The sequence below is a fragment of the Mizuhopecten yessoensis genome, unplaced genomic scaffold (genome assembly GCF_002113885.1).
Source record: "Mizuhopecten yessoensis strain PY_sf001 unplaced genomic scaffold, ASM211388v2 scaffold8057, whole genome shotgun sequence".
NCBI classification, from domain to species: domain Eukaryota; kingdom Metazoa; phylum Mollusca; class Bivalvia; order Pectinida; family Pectinidae; genus Mizuhopecten; species Mizuhopecten yessoensis.
Genome location: NW_018407357.1, coordinates 274,910 through 296,362, shown reverse-complemented (window position 1 = coordinate 296,362; position 21,453 = coordinate 274,910). Strand labels below are relative to the sequence as shown.

Here is a 21,453-nt window from a genome sequence, read left to right as displayed (position 1 = left end):
AAAATAAATCATCTGTTATAACCAACATTATATATTATTAGTTTATATAAATATTATAAAGTATGGGTCTTATGTAAATTATAAAGTATGGGTCTATATGTACATCATAAAGTAGGGAACTATATGTACATCATAAAGTAGGGGACTATATGTACATCATAAAGTAGGGGACTATATGTACATCATAAAGTAGGCGACTATATGTACATCATAAAGTAGGGGACGATATGTACATTGTAGATAATGGGTATATATGTGCATTATAAAGTATGGGTATATATATACATTGTAGATTATGGGTATATATGTACATTATAAAGTTAGGGTATATATATACATTGTAGATTATGGGTATATATGTACATTATAAAATAAGGGTATATATATACATTGTAGATTATGGGTTTATATGTGCATTATAAAGTACTGGTCAATATGTACATCATAAAATATAGGAATATATGTACATGCACATTAAAAAGTATAAATTTATATGAATATTATTAAGTATTGGTCTATTTGTACATTATAACGTATTGGCATGTATGAATATTATAAAAAGATATTGCGTTTAATATAAATTCATTTGAAATTTTGTTGACAAAAAAACATGTAATTCAAAGTTATACACAGTAGAGCGATACACAGTGAAACATCTATAGAGCATTTTGTTAAAGCAAAATCAAGCTCAAATGCGATTTAAAGGCGACTTCTAAAATTCAGCTAGCGATCCCCATTTCTGGAAGGGTGTTAGGATGCTGATCTATGATTCATCTGCTGATTTATTTGAAAATTGTTTTCCGAAAGAACGGTGTGTGTTTTCCATACAGTCTGTAAGGTGCAAGATTGTAATATCAGTTTTGTTAAGCTATGGTAATTATATTAGATACACTGGATACTTTCAAAGACAGACCTTAAATGCATACACGAAATGTAGTAATTGAACTGATTTCAGGAGGTATATATGAGGTTGTCCCGTACGAATTCAACTTATGAACTCTCACAGGATTCCTCATAGTAGCTCAAGAATCTACCTGTGTTACTATCCTTTACTTCGTTTCTCTCTCCGTCTTTTCTTCCTCTCTATTTTCTATTTCCATATAAAAACATAATTTATATATATTGCGTAAATTACCTTATCAAGTTATTGTTTATATTCATGTATTTGAAGAAAATGACTGTGATAAATTGTGAAAACGTGTGTCCAATTCTTTTGTAAATATTTATTTGCAATAAAACATGTTTAAATCAAAAGCTCATACTCAAAGTCTAGTGTACATTGTGGTGTAGCCTGAACGTTGAAAAAGTTGGGATTGTTTAAAAGATGGCGGCTGCCAAAATAAGTAGAACATTTATATTTGTGCGGTAATAGCTGTTCTGTCGAATCACAATCAGGATGAGGAAGTGGAAGCAGGCTTTGCTGACATGTCCTTGGACGATAACTTTGACAGTACAGCTGGCTTTGGGTCAATATTAAGAGCATATGAACCACTTACATTAGAGACTAATGAGGCGAATGAAGAAGGATCAAGTTTTGTACTTCGAATTTTCAATATGTTTTTTCCATGATAGAGCACTGAATGGGCATTGATGTTCTGCGGATTTTCATACCAAGGCTACATTTGTAACAGTAGTGCAGCTCCATTGGTAAACTAAGTTTCTTAGTATCTGCAATTATAAAAAAAAACACACATTTAAGTGATGGAAGCCCCAACCGCTCAATCGATACGTGCGAATATACGGTCCCGATGAGTGAATGCTTTCAAGTAAAAAACTCGAACATGTTTTACTTGTTTTATCAGCCGCCATCTTTTAAACAGTACCAACTTGTTTCAACGTACATGCTACATTACAGAGATATCATCAGCATTACAATTACAGGAGAGTTTCGTGTCTGCGACATATGTCTCCAATTGTTTTCTGCCAGACAATAAACGTATTTTGGAGACCGTTCGGGATTTTCAATCAGTTTGAATTTAGTTTAGGTGCAATCCCGGGTTTGTCTTGCGTCCATCTTTGATGACACCACATAATAACTCCCGATTACTCACACGGTTTGACAGAAGGATCCCAAGAATTTCCGAACGGAAAACATTCACCTTTAATATTTGTTTGGGTTACGTTTTCATTATAATGTTCGGAGTAGGCACATTGTAGGTTCAAAGGATTGTTAATATATGCGTATAAACATACATTTTAGACGTTAATGATAGAGGTACTGGTGGAGATGGTCGGACAGAAGGCTGACTACGTGAATGAATAATATTTAAACTCTGTAAGTAGGCGAAGAAACTGGTATTATATTGTCAATCAAATCATTATACACAGCATTATAGATAACAGAGAAAATTTACTTTACACTATCTATTTTTTGCCAAGTCGACATAGATGTCAGGAAATTTTACAAAAGCTTTTCTCTGTAGATCCAAATCTGTTTTCTATCTGCAACAAGCTCTAATGTCTAAGATAAGGAAACGTAGAGAGATAAAAAAAAAAAGTTAAGCTACGGCCTTGACATTTACTTGTAGCATCAAGCCATCAAAACCCGTATGGACGGTGTTTGTCTTTGATACGTGGGCTAGGCCAATTAACTGGAAATCCACGAGAAGCCGGTTATTGATCCAAAGGGGAAAACGGAGAATCAATGGAATTCAAAATCCCTTAACAACAGAGTGAAATGTATTTCCCCTGAGAGTTTCATAAATAAAAAAATACGTGAAGGAAGAATTCCAGCGCATTACACCCCTGCAGGTAGGGGAGTAATACACCTGCTGTTACCCACTGGGATTTGCCTTGGTGTCCTCTATTTGGAGACACAAAAGCCACCAAAATAAATCTGCTGCGCCCATTGCAATATTTGGGACCTTAATCTTTCTTTCTACTTCTAAGTACATTTTATTTCCTAGCGCCTTGGTTGGCAACACATCACATTTGGCTTGACTGTTGAGCGTTCGCCCAGGTAAGAAAGGAAATGGGATCTGTCCCCAGGCCGGGACATACAAAAGACCTTAAAAATGGTAGTTGTTATTTCCTGCATAACGTTCAACATTTAGGGGAATGGCAACAACTGGTTCACCTGTTGTCAGTATAATGTGACCGGGCGGAATGCTGTGCTGGGTGCCTCCGGCATGGTATTTCAGTGAGAAGGTACTATAAAGTCGGCATCAAATCTGCGCTATCACAAGGAGGTAAGCACACTAACATACCATGTCTCCTGCATACATACACGCAAGCACGCATACACTACACACATGGAGGCACGTCCTTAAATGACATAAGCTGTTAATAGGACGTTCAACAAAATTAAACCAAACCAAACCATCCAGCGCATTATCCTACTGTTCCGATTATCATGTGTCTGTTTTTGAATGTCCTGCCCTCCAAAATACAAGTAATGCTAATGGATGCACTTTGTGACCATTAACAACACTTTGCGTGCAATTTAGAGGTTACAGTCATATGTGGTAGGAACAAGATCGGTGGCGTAAACCAAACAAACCTTCCTCCGAGACGACCTTTTGTCTGTCTGAAAATGGCAAGAGGTTTATGGCATGTTTGAGGCTGACAAAGCATCTGACAGAAACACACTAGTGTCATAGTAACGTTAAGGGCCATGGTAATAAATAAAACAACAATGGTGGACATGTTATCGTGCGGGTTATCAATGTAGGCATGGTTACGTACAGGACAACAAGTGTTGACATAGTAACGTGCAAGACATCAACTGATGTATTTTAACTTTTAACAAAAATGGTTGACAGGATAACGTGCAGACAGCAACTGTTGACATGAAAACGTGCAAGGCAGTAATGGTTGATATGGTCACGTGAAGAACATCAATGTTAGACATGGTGACATGCATAATATCAATGATTTACATTGAAACGACATTGAAAGGACAACAATGATTGACCTGGGAACGTACATGACAACAATGATTGACATGGAAACGTGATGACAGTAACTGTTGACATGGAAACGTGCAAGGCAACAATGGTTGACATGGAAACGTGCAGAACATAAATTGTTGACATGGCTACCTGCAGAACATCCATGGTTGACATGGTAACGTGCAGAATAAAAATGGTTGACATTGAAACGAAGAGGACAACAATGATTGACTGCGGAAAGTACACGACAACAATGATTGACATAGAATCATACAGGACAACAATAGCTGACAATGGACGACAGGTAAGCAATGATTTACATGATAACGTGCAGGATCTTAATGGTTGACATGGTTACGTACAAGACAACATATGTTGACAAAGTAGCTACGGGACAACTATGGATGACATGGTAACGAACAGTACCTCATTGGCTGGCATGGCAACGTACAGTATATCATTGGTTAACGTAGCATCACTCAGAAAAATGACTTTACATAATACGTACAACACAAGGGTCGGCATGGCAACATAACAGAATCGAAGAGAAGGGAATCTACACCAAAAAGCTTTTTCTCTTTTACTATGACATCCTGTTTGTGTAATGATACATTTAAGGATTGACCTTCATTTTGACTGCGTATACGGTAATATGAACGCAGTTGGCAACGAACATATTATATGGAGCGCGTTAGCGTTAGCGCTCCATAAAGAATATGTTCGTTGCCAACTGCGTTCATACTACCGTATACGCAGTCAAACTGAAGATCAATTCTTATAGTTACATATTTTCATACTATGATGGTACACTCAGAATAAAGCTAACTCCAATACATTTGCTTTTATAATGGTACAAAGCCCCCGTAACGTGTGTTAATCCAAACAAATGAACAGCCTACAGCCTGCAAGCAGCGATGGATCTCCAACGTTACCATTATGACGTCACAATATGAATTACGTCATCAATAGGAAACAATGGTCTCCAAGGAATCTCACTGCGTATACGGTAATGTATACGCAGTCACGGTTTACACAGTCGTTAAAATGGTGCATGTTGTATTCTATATAGCAATATCAAGTTCTAAGCCTACGCGTCTTGCTGTTACAAAATGAAAACTCAGCATCGGTAACGACACATCTGATGTTCCGTTAACGACACCGATTCAGTATATTGATTATGGAATTGCTTTCCATAACACGGTACATTTCGTACCTATTCATTATCACACAGACATGAAATGGCTGCAGAACGAACCGAGCAGAAAATGGGTGAGCTTTGAACCGTGATCATCGCGACGTTCCCGCCTTTAAACATTTGATTACAAACCTCGGTAGTTACCCCGGCAGATTGTCGCCATAGTAACAAACGAACCTGAATCTTTTTATATTCCCACTAACAGTCTTGCCAGACTTTGGTCTATAGTGTTACTGTTACTGACAATTTCATGAACTCAAACCGTTCAGACGTGTGTCTTAATCCAACACGTGTTTGATTCGGTATTACCTTACACATACCGAAAACTGGCCCTCGGGCTCAACACGAACAACCCTGGGGTACTAATCTATGCACCGATTGGTCTTGTCTGCACCGATGTTTAACATTGTAATCAGTGTTTGTTTTGCAAAAATCAATTCAACTCGAAATAAGATATAAATTTGGTGACAGACAACGGTTTGATAAATCGATATATGGCTAAGAATAGTCTGACTGATTGTTAGACTGATAATGATTTTATTTTATTTTATTTCAATAAAAGATATTACGTCAATAGGTATAGTGTTGATAAAGAAAACAAATGAAACATTATTGAAATGAAATGTCGGCTACGTACTGAGTCGATAACCAGTTAACAGGGTTTAATTTATATATCACCAGATAACAATTTTTGTTTCCGCAAACGTTAAAATGTCAATGTTCTCTAAAATTGGAGTGACCTCTAAATGTAACAATATCTAAATATTAGTGATGTCCAAAAGTCAGAGATTTCTAAAAAGCATTGACCTATAAATATAACTGTAATATTTAAATGCCAATCCATGAAGATGTCACCAAAATTAGTTTATGAGGCGACACATATGATACCATCTCACCACTAGTTGTGGACACTATACAGAGCGACAATAATTTCAGTCGTAGATTTCGGTGTATACCATATTTAAAAAACAATCAGATTGTGTCTAAGCTGCATTCTTACTGACACACTTTGTTCTGAATTTGACAAATTGAATGCAAAAGTAGGGCTTACAGATACAGGTTATATCAAAACACCCCAAATAGGGTTTTTACTAAAATTGTTTGACATTTGTAATCGCTATGGAGATATACCCATTTAAGATACGGACAAGTCCAAGCCTGTGTGATAATAGCTATCACTCAAGTCGAACTATTTCCGGTTCGACAAATGACTTGATTTAATGACATATTCGCCATAAACCGTCAAATGATGTCCGAAAGGTTCTGACCAATTAAGATTACAAGAGGTGGTCACTATGGCATTAGGGATAGCCACTAGCAATGTCGTCTAAACTGATCAATAAAAACGATGTACTCGGTAATTGATTTCCGGTGTCGTGCTGAATGTGCGTGACCAACCATTCCTGTAATGGTCTGATCGGGAAAGGATAAGCAACACCCAGGTTACAAATAATACGCGTGATAGGGTAAAACATAAGACAATGACGTCAAGTATGTCCCCCTAATCTATCAAATGTTCCGGATACAGTTTACCAGATACCTGTATATTATCATTAGGTGACGGTTAGTCCGTCTCTTTCCATCTACTTGTGCTAATGTAACGTCACAACACAGCACGTACACCCAATTGAGGTATTCCGTGCGTATTTGTTATTATCTTTTATTTTATTTTGTCAAGCATTTTCGAAATTACGATTACGTTAATAAATATCACTTGACCTGAATAATGATATGGTCATCCACGAATGGTGTGACCTAATTCAGGAGGTTTTAATTGTCATTGGCCTCTACCGATTCATTATACGGACCACGCATATCTCGACCACGCAATTGCTGAAACTGTTTAAAGTCTCTGATGTCTACATACGGTATGTAGATGCTAACGTAATGTGGAAGAAGAGAGCAGTATACATGATGTACATCAGTTTATACTTATGTCTGGACCCGAGTCGTCTGCAGCCTGATAAGCACGCTAATTGTACTGTACATTCAGCCTCCTGTCACGTAAGATAACTGTCTTAGACTGACCACGATCTACACAGCAATCAAATACTTCCTCGAAAAAATCTAGGACCATTAACATTCCAGCGATGTCGGGGGCTATAGATGCCCTCTGTCTAAGGGCAATCAGGGTAGGCCGATTTGTTTAAGGTAGTGGGTTTGCTTTGACTTCAGTTCTATGTCTAGGAACGGTGAATACAGCGTTCTGGTGATGTGGAGGGTCATGGATCTATAGTGTTCTGGTGATGTTGAGGGCCATGGATCGTCTTCTCTGTCTAGGGGCAGTAACTATTGTGTTCTACTGATGTTGAGAGCTGTAAGTTGCCTCTTCTGCCGGAGGACAGATATTCCATGGTCGTAGTGATGTTCAGGGCCTTGAGTCATGATTGTTGTCATGTTTAAGGCCATTGGATTGCCTTCATGTTTAGGGCTATGGGATTGCCGTCATGTTTAGGGCTATGGGATTGCCTTCATGTCTAGGGCTATGGGATTGCCGTGATGTTTAAGGCAATGGGTAGCCTTAATGTTGAGGGCCATGTATTATCTGATCTCTATGTCAAGTAAGTATGTAGAATATCCGATGCTCGATTCCTTGTCTAACGTGGTGCGTGGAAGTTTCGGATATTCCGTTCATCTTTTTTCCTTGTGGCACAATCGTACGTTTGATAGTCGGGTATTGTTCAAATGAGTTTAAGTGATAACTGCCATATCATAATACGTGCAGCATTGTGTGGTTTCGCCTTTATGTTTCCATGAGTCAGTCTTGAACTAACATGGGGAATAACTTTGTAACTTTCTTATATTCCCGATTCAGAGGAAGGGGGATTTCTTTCACTCCTACTCCGTCCATCAACAGATGGAACATGTTTGTAAAAGGAAAGTCCTGAGTAGTCGACATTTGTTTTCTCGTTGCAGCTGATGGTTCAATATTAGGTTTATGAAGATTTTTCAAAATAACAAAACATTTTCACCTACGATAACCTTGGTATCATTTGTGTAAACATATTGTAGCTTTAAAGGTATAACATAATTTGAAATATATTGTTACAATACTATCTAAACCTTGTCCAATCAGCATACATATGCATAAGGTTACAGTACAAAAAGGGGCTCCATAAGTAAAGTTTTGAGGCCATAAACGTACAATTTGTGCATAAGTATCTGTAATTTGGTAATGTGAAATTATTTCGAAGGATATGAATTATTTTGGTGAACAGTATGTGACAATTAATCATTAGAATATTTGACGTTAGTTTGGTTTTTATCTTGTTTGAAGGTTATGGTCAATGCCCTGTACGCAATGTCAGAAGAGCTTTTGAACATGTCTCATAATATGAAATATAGAAACTGTTGGCTGATGAAGGCAAACCAGTAATTATTTTAGCAGATTCTTGATTTTGTTCCAACATGTGAGATCGACGCTATCGCAGTCATCCCATCCCTCACACACATATTCAAATTGTGGCGATATCAATGTAAAATATACTTTTTATTGAGTGTCCCCTTTTTTTAAAATATATATATCTTGAGCAACAGACGTCATCTCTGTCATTTTCCAGAATCGCTGTGTTATGGTCTAAAAGCTTGGTCTGAACGCTGTGTTACGGTTAAAAGCAATGTCTGAACGATGTGTTACGGTCTAAAAACTAGGTCTGGACGCTGTGTAAGGGTATTAAAGCATGCATACAACTACATTAAAATATAGCCAGATCTAAGGAAAGAATGCACCTATGGTATCCAACTGTAGGCGCGCGCTAAGTGACATATGTCGGCCTTATCAAAATCAGAGGCTGGGTTTTTTTGGTTTTGTTTTCGCTTATGGGAAACTGAATAAAGCAAATTTGATATGCAGTCCCAAATTCAACACTTGCGACCTTCTCCCTGCCTACTCTTTCATTTCTATATCAACTCAGCTACTGCGGGGACGTGAAACCTGAACACACAATGTTAAATGTACCACATAGAGACCGAGATCTGCTGTGGCAAATAGCGAGCAAGTTGCTTCCTAACGAACATGTATTTATCCGATATCAACCCGATTATCAATTGACCATTAAATGTAAAACCTGATCAGAGCGTTGTTGTAACATGGATAACCACAGTTATCTCTCTTGATTAGTTGCACGGCTCATTGATCATTATGAATATAGAATTAACCAGTATCCCTCTATTTATTTCTAAATTTCTATAGCAATATGAGGTTTTACGTTCTTCTACCACTGTCTAAACAGTATTTTAGACCAATTTGTCTTTTACCTTAATTGGTCCCTAGCATCTTCGATGAGTCGTAGAAGGATGGTGCGGTGTCATTCATTTTGGCAAACTATACTGTACTACCTAATGTTAAAGGTTCAATCACCTGTTTTTGTGTCTAACATTCATATTTTTAATCTATCGTTAGGCCTAACATGACTTAAAAAGGAATGGGAGTGTGTCTCATTTAGCTGATTTTAAAACCTCCCTGTCTGTGCCGTTACGTAGATGCTTCAGGCTTGTCTGAACGGCCGATAGCGTGCATGGATACATCTGGCGAGATTGGAGAGAAACTCGAGCTCGGTAGTAAAAGTACAGCGCTGAGATGCATATCAAAGTCGTTCTTGTTGTACGGGTTTAATTCAAATCTGATCGATTTTATACCCTAGAGGTATATCACCCATTAACGATATTTTCCCTGCCATATGCAAACATGATGTTGTGAGATGTCGGCAGCGTTCTTCAAAATTGGAATATATTGGCTATAAACTACATTACAGTAAATGCATGTTCACGTCAGCCTTGGTAACGTACATCAAGCATTCAGCTAACCAGAGAAAAACGTGTGGGAAGCTGATATTTACAAATAGATAATCAATCGGTGGCTTTGTAATCTAATAATGACTTTCCCTGATAAATTCATCAATTTAAAATGATGATAGTTTATTGGTGCCTGTATAATTGATTCGAAGTTGGCGTCCTACCAGAAAGGTTTCTAGATTCAAAAAACGTTGTCATGAAATACTTTCATTAGTTAGTATGATAATTAATTCGTGTCAAATGGACAGTATTTTTGTGTTGTTGTTAAGATTTTGTGATATTGTTCAGAACTGAAAACAAAAAGAAAAACGTTTGCGTAATCCAATGGAAAGTTGATTGATTTCCTCCTTATCAATGAAATTAGATATATTAATAAAATACTGTTTCCAAATTTTCAAAAACATTATTTTTAATTTTTTGTTTGTTTGTTTTTTGTTCAAACGTAAAGTCTTCTGATTTTAATGATGTGAAATCCTGAGTTCAGGGGGTCATTTTTGATATAAGTGGATAATTCAGAAAAACTTTATCGAAAATTGAATGTTTAACGAATGTTTCTCTCTACTGCGTATAAATATATACTATTACAAATGTATCTAACATAGCCATCTGCCGACACAAGTATGTGTATGTAAACATAGATAAAGATAGGAATGTCGAATTCATCATCGGTAAATTTCTCATGGAACCAAGGCGAAGTGGATTATGCGAAAAAAACCTAAGCAAAACTATAAATAAACATGTAAGCATTGCAATCCTCTTACATTTTGTATAATAGAAAGCCTTAAGCTGTGAGTGAAATCCTTGTCTTTGCGTGTACATTACGTAATGCGTGCTGGAGCGCGAGGGTTACCGTGACATGTGTCATTAACACAGGTTTCACTCCAGGTTAGTTTTACACATTGACGTGTCTTGCAAAAGACATGTTTTTCCATTTACTGATTAGAGTTCATACACCCTGTTATTTTACACGCTTAAAATAGATGAATCCCGATCTGCAGGGACTTTTGAGAGTTTTCAGATTAAGCATAATTCCTATTTGGCCGAATTTGTCGGTCGCAAATAACCCATTTTTTCAAATCTTATAATCATAAAAAAGTTACATACTGGTTTAACAAAAGTGTATTTCGTTACATACAATATGAGATATTTGTAACGAGACTCTGCCACATTGAACTTCAGAAAAAAAATCATGACGTATATATTTTCGTTGTTTGGCTTTCCGCACCGCTTTGCTAAAATTAATTGTTTTTCGTATTTCTGGTGATAAGTTGGCAAAGTTAAAATGTATAATAACGCTGATCAAATCATTTTTCATTCTCCCTCAAACATACACAAGCTGAAATTATAACATATGTTACCCTAACCAATTAGAACGACCGTGGCTGATAGAAGACGTTCTCAAGTACAAAACTCGACAAACGTTCACTCAGTATCGACCTGTCAGACAAGCAAACAATGTAATCCTTAAAAAGAAATATTCATCAAATAATCATAGCTTTAGAAAGCTGGGAGACGCGGAAGACTTTGGAGTGACAGATAATGAACACACGTCATGACTTGTCTCTCGAGTTTGTCGATGGCTAGGGGCAATGTATTGATTTCCAAGCCTGGTGAATTACTCTCAAGCATACCCTCCGAGATCGTAGGAGGCACTATCTAGTTCTCATGATATAAATATTGCTCCTGGTTCCAACATTTTCTTTAAAAGACTTAGTATAAGAAATAAAATGGTTATATAATTGGTTTTATTAGAAAAAATATACACCAGGCCATATGGGTCTTCGACGGAAATTCTGTGTTCAAGAATATGAATTTGTTACGTGAGGTCAATTGAATCTTTGAAAAGGAACGCAGACTGATTTTCATATATTTCTTTGTAATGACATATCTGTCACTTCGATTCTTTAAATGACCCAATCAGCTTTTATTCGACTTTACTTATATGTGATGTTAACGACACTAATAACAATCAAAATAGCATACTTATACTATAAAACCATCGTTATCACTAGAAAATTACCTGATGGTATATATCAGTTATAATTGTGATGACTTGTGGAGTAGAATACTGATTGAACAGTTATATAGCTTTAAATAAAAACGCATTTGGTAAATAGATGTTATACGGGAATTAACTAATGTACGAGTCAAGTGATGAATAAACACCTAGGAAGGGACCTCAGGGAAACTGTCATTAGAAAAGCAGTAGCAGAGACAGAAATTCGGAGTAATTATTCATAAGATATAATTTAAGATTTTTTTAAAAACAGATATAATAAAAAAGCAAATTTCATCATTTTCTTTATGAAAAAAAAGAACATTTAAAACTGTTTGATATAAAACGTATATTTACAAAATCATATGGAAGGATTAATTAAAGATAGTTCCGGCATCAGGTGGCAATCTCTACAAATAGGTCTCCATACTGAAATAGTATGGAATAAATCACCAGCAAATATATATATAAGGTGTGTGGCCTTACTATGAACCATTCCAAAAATGAATTAGATCAACTAAGGGATAATATCGATTTAGTATATAATTTCAGAGCCGGTTTACATGTAAGACCTGTAGTGTCGTTACAGTGATTTATTAATTCTAACACACGTATCAAAGTTTGAGTAGGGTAGAGAGTATATTCAAAATACACTTCTGTATACGCACATATTTAAAGCTGTTAGTTTCGCCATATCGGTTGTAGCAGATGGGTTCATATACGCGTTACACACTTTGTAGTTTGATCATTCGTGAAATCTAAAGAGAAAATGAATAAATAAATACATATGTTTAAAGCTTTCATTCGTTAATTTGTATGCCGAGGAGCCAGTCTTACTTTCTCCAACGTTCAAATTTCCCATGATGCATGATTTCTTAACATAGCGGCCTCTGGTGAAACTGAGGCTGCAACTCATTCTTCAGTACAGGATTCTATGACGTTTATGGTGTAATACCTTCCCGCTTTAATGATGTCTTCAATCATATGAATGTTCAAGCTATAACGGTGTGACGGTCACTGATTAAAGGGGTTCTGATGATTCCGATGCCATTTTATCGCCTCCATGGTTCTGTGGTACTTATTAAGTAATGTGCATACACGTGTAAATCCATCATTCTAACCGACAATGACATCAGCACAGCGATTCCATCGATCATACACACACATAAAATGGCCAGCGAAACCTCTTGCTCTTTAGACACTATGCTATGAACAGATACATGTATGACCGGTCAAAAGAGACATGATGTTTTAATATCTTTTCGTTTAATGTGAATGTCTCTTCGTAAGTTGAGATTGTGTATCTGTGGGGTAACGATACGGTATGACATGGTATTTTTATCTACGTTTTGAAATAATAGCAATTACGTTATGAAACAGTGTTATAATACCGCTAGTCCGATGTGCTATTCTCATGTCGACAGAGTAATGTTCACACTCTGCACTCAGATTTCCATTCTGAAACTACACCATGTCAGGTGATGTCTTAAAAATCATGACTGGCGGATTATATTCTAAATATGTGGTTGCCCGGAAATAAATCCGCCATGTTGAATGCGCTATAAACCGTTGCCGATAAAGTCAAGTATTCGTGGTCTCAACTTCATTTGCGTCACCAAATCCGATTTATTTTTTGCTCGTTTCTCATAAACCAACATAATTCCTGACTTCCCAGATTCTGTTATGTCAATTTCCTCCAGTTCCTTGCCGATTTACAATGTTGATGTGCGCTATCTTATTCAATAATGTTGGATCTAACTATTGCATGCCCGTCCTCTACCTCTTCTTTCCTCCCTGTCCCTCCCATTTTTCGAAATGCTAATTTTTGATTGATTAAATATTTCGTTTCTCTTGATTTAATAATCAGCAAATAACTTTCTAAATTAATAATATCTTCTTTCGAATTAAATTATAAGGGATGACCAAGGGGTTTTATAGTTAATCTGTACGTAATGTCGCAGATTCGTACGAAGTGAGCAGAGTTTCTCAGTATAAATGCTTCATCACTTTTTGGATGTATAGACTCCGGTGCTTTAAGGAAAATTGACATGATAAATGGAGGTCTAGAACGTCTCCTAGGTTTGTTTACATGTAATATGTTTGATGTGTTACTTCCAATACTTGTTATATAGCACCTAGACTTTGTAGCGTAGGAGTAAAGATGACACAATGTAGTTGATGTGAACACTGATATACTCTACGCCTACTGTACTGACACAGTTCTACTGAATTATAAATAAAGTTAACTTAAAATTTAGACTTTGGTTCGCTATGCTACGATGCACATTACATTAAAATTTCCTTTGGAAACATTAAAGTTGGTTTTATATTTATATTATACCTAAACATCAAACTAGCATAGGTACCGTACATACAGGTGATAGACAGGTACCATTCTATTTTTACGGTTCCCGAGACGAACAAAATATATTTTATATGAGAGTACACGCCTACCCGTCATGCATTTATGTATAGACAGAATACTATTAAAGGGCCCCCATCCATCATTAATGTTTTCCCTAGACTCGATCAATATACTGTCATGTGAATCGTTCTGTACACTGAGACAAACGGGTGGGTAGAAATTTTATCTGATAAAATAACAATAACTTTCGCATTGATTGGCGCTGCACAGATATGTGACACTAAGTGTCGGTAGATATGATAGAGGAAACATCTGATCTCCAGGAACGAGTTCCGATGTAAAACCATTACATTAATAGGGTATATACATATATAAGCGTACAAATCTCCCATTACAAACATATCACATATAAGTGCGAGGGATGAAAGATATATTAACTCATATTGATACCGCCAATATTGAGCCTTATGTTAAGATACCGCTGCTGACGTTTAACAAAGAGAATGGGTCTTGTATGACCCTTGTACCAACAGAAAACATGAACTAGTCAACTATTTATAGAATTATTGCAATTATTTCTGTTGCAATGACGTTATCAATGATCTGTACAACTTTTACTCCTCTTTGAGATCTATAATTCCAAAATAGACTTGTGATTGTGACGTGGGCGGTCTCGTGCAATCGCCACCAATTAGATTTAACTCTGACGGAAGACACTGCAGCCAGGCCCTACGGAGACGCCTGGGACGCAGATGGTTGTCGGAGATTAAACACAGCAGTAAAATTAATTGGATAACGCATGCAGTCGGTCGGAATTCTAATTCCGAAAGAAAGAGTGTAACAATACTAATATTTCTGTCAGGGAGGGATGCACAAGGAAATAGAAACATTTGTCTTAAGATTTAAAATCTATTTTTTATATCTAAACCTAGTTTTAATGACTGATGCTTCTCATTGTCACTTAAATAATTAATTTGGTGACTTAAATTTTATTTGTTGACGAAATATTACAAATGGTTACTGTTGAATCCAACATCGCAGTTGAAAACAGGGCCAGACCGATGTGGGTAGGGATAACATGTATACTCAGTTTTACCCCTTGAATCACCTGCACAAATCTATCAACGAACTGGCAAAATTGGTTGTAACGCAATTTGTCCAATCCGTTGATGTTCTGTTAATAATAAGAAAATAGACGTTTTCTAAGAGAACACGTCACTGGACAGATTAGAGTGTATCGCAATGACCAGCACACTCCAGGCAGTAACATCGCGGATTGATGACGGAGTAATTAGGCTGTAATGTTAATGTCAATGGGTCTTAACTCTTTGTGGAAAACATCATATAACTCGTGGCATTTAATTAATTACTTGTTGGCTTTATTTGGTGATAGTTCTGTAAAAAAAAATTCTGGTGAAGGCTTAATGGTATTTAGTACAGAGTAAAGTAACAAGTATACGCAAAATAGATAATACTAATATTAATAACTGATGCTTCCCATTGTCACTTAAATAATTAATTTGGTGACTTAAATTTTATTTTTTGACGAAATATTACAAATGGTTACTGTTGAATCCAACATCGCAGTTGAAAACAGGGCCAGACCGATGTGGGTAGGGATAACATGTATACTCAGTTTTACCCCTTGAATCACCTGCACAAATCTATCAACGAACTGGCAAAATTGGTTGTAACGCAATTTGTCCAATCCGTTGATGTTCTGTTAATAATAAGGAAATGGACGTTTTTTAAGAGAACACGTCACTGGACAGATTAGAGTGTATCGCAATGACCAGCACACTCCAGGCAGTAACATCGCGGATTGATGACGGAGTAATTAGGCTTGTAATGGAAATGTCAATGGGTCTTAACTCTTTGTGGAAAACATCACATAACTCGTGGCATTTAACTAATTACTTGTTGGCTTTATTTGGTGATAGTTCTGTTAATTTTTTTCTGGTGAAAGCTTTATGGTATTTAGTACAGAGTAAAGTAACAAGTATACACATAATAGATAATATTAATATTAATAACTGATGCTTCTCATTGTCACTTAAATAATTAATTTGGTGACTTAAATTTTATTTTTTAACGAAATATTACAAATGGTAAGTAATTAGTAATTATGATTAATATTATTGATAATATTAATATTATACACATAATAGATAATAGATGTATCCGAGTCTCTTTTCCTACTAGCGTAGTATGTATCTAAATATGAGATTTTTTCTATGAATTTATTATTCTGAGATAAGACAATGTATCGTCGGTCGAAATTAGGATATAACTTAAAAGTGCTATCAGTGTTCAATTAATTGTACTTTTAATAACAGCTGATTCGCCATATCTGCTAGGGACGGTAAATGTTTCAAGATTTGTAAATAATTGGGATTACATACTCCAAGTATTGAGACTGCAAACGTACGTTGTTGCTAAAATTTCATATTTACCAGAACCATTTTAAGAGTGATTTATATAACCTGAAATAAAGTTAATATTTATTGTAAGGCTGACACTATAGTCACTAAACATTGTCTCCATGGCACCACATAACGTTCCTGAACAAGTGAGTGACGTATGACTTAGTGTAAGACGGCGGTGGTGGGTGAAAGTGCTATTTTATGTGTTAATTATCTTGTTTTTTCAGTGTGACCGTGCAGAGGCAACTGTCAGGCCCATCGACAGCATGCGTGTGTTGGTACTACTTTCCCTCCTCGGATTGGCACTGAGTGCACCGTTACTGGAGGAAAATGAAGCGGAAAAGAAACCAATCGGTGAGTCAAACAATTATCTCTGGCAACTACAACTACAGATAGTGTTTCCTATATATCTGTTGTTCTGTATAATACCGTTATTACTGTAAAGGACGCCAATGAGTCGTTCTGACAAGAAAATGAATAATTAGAATTCGTGTTTTGTTCTATAGTGCATGTGCACATAAACGTATTAATGTCTTTTAATCATGATGATATTTGATGACGTATTTATGTGACTAAATCATTGTGTCGAGAGGACAACAATATAACGTTATAATGTCGTGTCTTAAAACGTTTTCCTCTCTCCGCAAAGAACTGTATCTGTTATGCAAACCGATGAACAAGATGAGCTTATGATTTACACAATCAGAAAGGTAGTTATGAAAGGGGTAAGGAATCGAATAACGGTATTGTGGTTCTCAATGCTCTATTGCAGCTTAAATAAATATAATAATGTATATAATTAGTCATTTAGTTGTAATATGTATTAGGCGGTTTCGATAAATATAAAACACATCACTGCTAGCTTTTAGGCATGACGTCAAGCGCTATTTAACAGTTAAGGCACGGCACAAGCAACTAGGATAATTGAATTTCAAACATTAAATACCTAATATGAAAACACATTATAACGTAAACATTAAATTATATCAGCCCTTACTCTACCAGAAAACTATATCGGTTTGTTCTTATCTATCTAAATGTGTGGCACAATGACAAGTATTATCATGCAAGAAAACATTTCACAATGCCTATTTACAGTTTTTTTGCAGTGGTACATGTACGTGGTAAGTTTCAGAGCCGCCAATTTTTTCTCCATCCTTTTTTTTTTTTTTATCTCCGTGTTGCGTTCTAGTATCACGACGTCATGTCAATTGTCTTGGTTCTGACGTCACTATGGATGATATGAAATGATAGGAAAACATTAGGACATGAGTATACTTATTTTAAAACATAGTAGTCTTGTTAGAAATAATTGTAACAAATGAAACTATTTATCCAATGCCTCTGCAAGGAGTATAACCCAGGGCCACTGGTTATAGTCTTACGCTCTACTGAATGAGCTGACGAGAAATCCTCTTTAGCTGATTCGGTAGGAAGCGGCTCCTATTTCATCAGGTCGATATACTACCCCTACAGGGAAAAAATAGCGATGCTTATGAAAGTATCGCTGATCACTTTTGCAATAGTTCCCGAATCCCTTTATTGGCGCCAATGTAACAGAGGTGACTATCTTTTCAATGTACCCATCCTCTAGGAATCGAACCCGGGACCTCTTTTTAACTAATCTTCTGCTCTATCAAATGATAGAAATTCTTCTTAGTCGAGTCAGCTAGTACTTTACCAGGGTGATACAATCGTTAATCAAAATTAATTTTCACGCTGACAAAGAAAATCACTGATAAGTTAAGCAGTTTGTTCAGTTAATTACTTAATATATCAATGGTTTATTTCAGTGAAACGGTCAGAAGAAGGAATAGGCTTCGGTAACCAACAAAATCTGCCAAAAATTAAAAAGAAGAGTGACCCGGCCATGTTAGCAGATAACGTTGGATCCGTGCTTGCTGAGACTCCTAAGGAATTAACCCCTGAAGACCATGACGAAGATGACGCCGTTATGCAGGAACCAGATTCCGGCAATAGTGCAGACTCTGCCGCAAAAGTGGAAGAAGAACTGAATACGATTATAAAAGAGGAACAAATGGCACAACAGGTTGCAGAGGACGAGGCTGGAGAAACGTTGCCAGGGGGTGATGAAGAGCCAGAAACACCCATTGAGGAACATTCTGTTTCCACTGAAGGGAGCAATGGTGGTGCGGACACTGAGGAAAACACAGTAGAAGTTGTTAATCCCGAGGATGTGGCAGCCGCAGTTGCGGCGGCTGAAGAACCACAACAGGAGTTGCTTCTCCAGAATAATGGCATCTCTCCCGAAAATAACGAAGCCATCAAGGAGCTGATGCAAGAAAACATGGTGAACTCGGAACCCGTAGACGATGGCGACAACGCACAAGAACAATTCGCAGAGGTCGTAGACGCGCCTGACGGGCCTGACGGGCCTGAAAGACAGGACAATGGTGCCGAGCAATCATTAGAAATGCTCGGTAAGATGGTTTTACCTATTTTCTCAATAATTGAAAAAAAAATATCATTGAACGTTGCATATATTATAATGATTGATCAGTTTAAATACCATATATCTTTGAATAAAATACAAGTTACGGAACTCATCTGTTTTCCATGACAAATTCGTTATAATGTATTGTCGATTTACTTTGGAATTTGTGTTAAGAACGACTCCACCATAACGTTGATTTCCATTTTCAGAAAACCCTCTCGAAGCTTACCGTATGTATAGGAACTACCAGAATTTCCTGTCCACCTATCCTAATAATTACGCAGACGCCTACAGAAACTACCAAAACGGACGCAGAAGAAGGGCATCAAGTACACTCATGTCACGACTTCGAAACCGTGAGATCAAGAGAAATCACCGTATAAAGCGTGAACTGCCATACGGGGACAGCAGCCTATTCCCTTACTTCTACCCGGAACAGGAACAGGAACAGGAACAAGAAGATGCCATGTACAGAGTATTACCGGAACAGGAAATACTCGGCAATGAGCCATACACGTTGTTCCCAGAAGAAGCGTTAGAAGAGGAATTAGCAGCAGAGGAGGGCTTGCCTTACGCAGATGAAGACGAAGAAGAATATGGTACACCTGTCCTGTACGATGGCAAAATGGGATACTTCTTGCCATCTAAGCGCCAAGACATGCTTAGTTTTGTCCCTGGAAATAAGAGGGAATCTTACTTTTTCCCCTTCTCCAAGGAACCAGAGACTCACTACAAAGCGTTCGTGCCAGAGAAGCGGAGCTATCTCGAAAGTTACGGTGACTTGGTGCGACTGGCCAGAGCTTTGGCGATGGAACCACAGGACAGGGAACAATATCTTCAGGTAGGTTAATTATGTAACTTTTAAGGACAGAAGCAAAATGACCAGGTAATCAGTTTGTAGCTTAGGAAGGTTGTACAGACAGACAATAAATCAAGGTATTATTTTCGCCTTTTTCGCCCTCCGTGATGAGGACAACCGTATCACTACAGCGAATAGTATTAAACAACATGGTATGCATTGTACTCAAATATGAAGAAGAAATTACCACTTGGTGAAAATGGATTATTCAGACGAAGGACATAGTTTTGCTGGGCGAAAACTTCCCGGTACACAGTATAAATAGTTAGTTGGGATATTTTAACTCATTGACATTGCACGTACGCTCTTTTAGTGGTTTACAAAAAGGAATTATTTAATTTGCTTTCCGTCGTTTGTTTTGATATAATTCACTATAAAATCATTGTTTCCAAGTGTAAAACATGTTTTAGTCGACAATGTTTTGAAAGACAAAATGAAATCGCTACGTAACAAGTATGTAAGTATTCTAAATTATGACTAAAATCAATGAATTTTCATCTTTCTTATGAATTCGAAATTCGGTAAAATATGTTTATATTCACACAGTCACGTCTAACCTATGTTAACGATGGCTCACGTTATTGTTTTGCAGCTTAGTCACAAAGATATAATATCTTCTGGCTTTTTTGTAGTATGAAAGGACATATTTCATTTTTTAACTTTTCATAATTACCAATTGTAAAAAACATAATCATATTAACATTTGAGTACCAGATAAAGGACATATTTATCTCTTGAATGTGTAACACAGAGATAGCTATTGTAGGTTGAACAACTAGTATTTAGTGTGGGGACTTCGGAAGTAGCTGCTTTAATCCTGTCATGATGTAAAGCTAAAATTAAGTGGGAGCTAGAAAGTATTTGTTGTAAAGGTGAAGTTTATTGTGAACCCGTCGTAATTAGCTATTTTAAAATGTCTCCGTGTAACTTTTTTTAAGCTGTTTATGCCGTCCATTCGATTAATTATGAGACAGCGGTTTTTAGCTCACCTGGCACGTAGTGCCAAGTGAGCTTATGGCGTGGTGCGGCGTCCGTCGTCCGTCCGTCGTCCGTCCGTCCGTCGTCCGGCGTCAATATTTTACTTTAACGACTTCTTCTTAATAACCGAAAGGCCTAGGGTGATGATATTTGGCCAGAAGCAAACTGTGATGAAGGGCTACCAAGTTTGTTCAAATAAATGACCTTCATCTATTTTCAAGGTCACAGGGGTCAAATATGTTAAAAACTTTAAACAACTTCTTCTGAATAACCAAAATGCCCAGGGTGATGATATTTGGCCAGTAGCTAGCTGAGATAAAGGGCTACAAAGTTTGTTCAAATGAATGACCTTCACCCATATTCAAGGTCACAGGGGTCAAATATGTTAGAAACTTTAAACAACTTCTTCTGAATAACCAAAATGCCCAGGGTGATGATATTTGGCCAGTAGCTAGCTGAGATGAAGGGCTACAAAGTTTGTTCAAATGAATGACCTTC

The 21,453-nt window shown here is 36.9% G+C and overlaps 1 protein-coding gene across 1 annotated transcript in view; it reads left to right on the top strand.

Annotated features, from left to right (window-relative positions):
* The window catches only part of LOC110454765, a 42,482-nt gene that overhangs the window by 17,134 nt on the left and 3,895 nt on the right, over positions 1 to 21,453 (top strand). The window contains exons 2-4 of the mRNA XM_021504459.1: positions 16,891 to 17,017; positions 18,457 to 19,104; positions 19,328 to 19,959. Of these exons, the coding sequence (XP_021360134.1) occupies positions 16,930 to 17,017; positions 18,457 to 19,104; positions 19,328 to 19,959 (1,368 nt within the window). The 5' untranslated portion in view covers positions 16,891 to 16,929. The remainder of the gene's footprint in view (positions 1 to 16,890; positions 17,018 to 18,456; positions 19,105 to 19,327; positions 19,960 to 21,453) is intronic.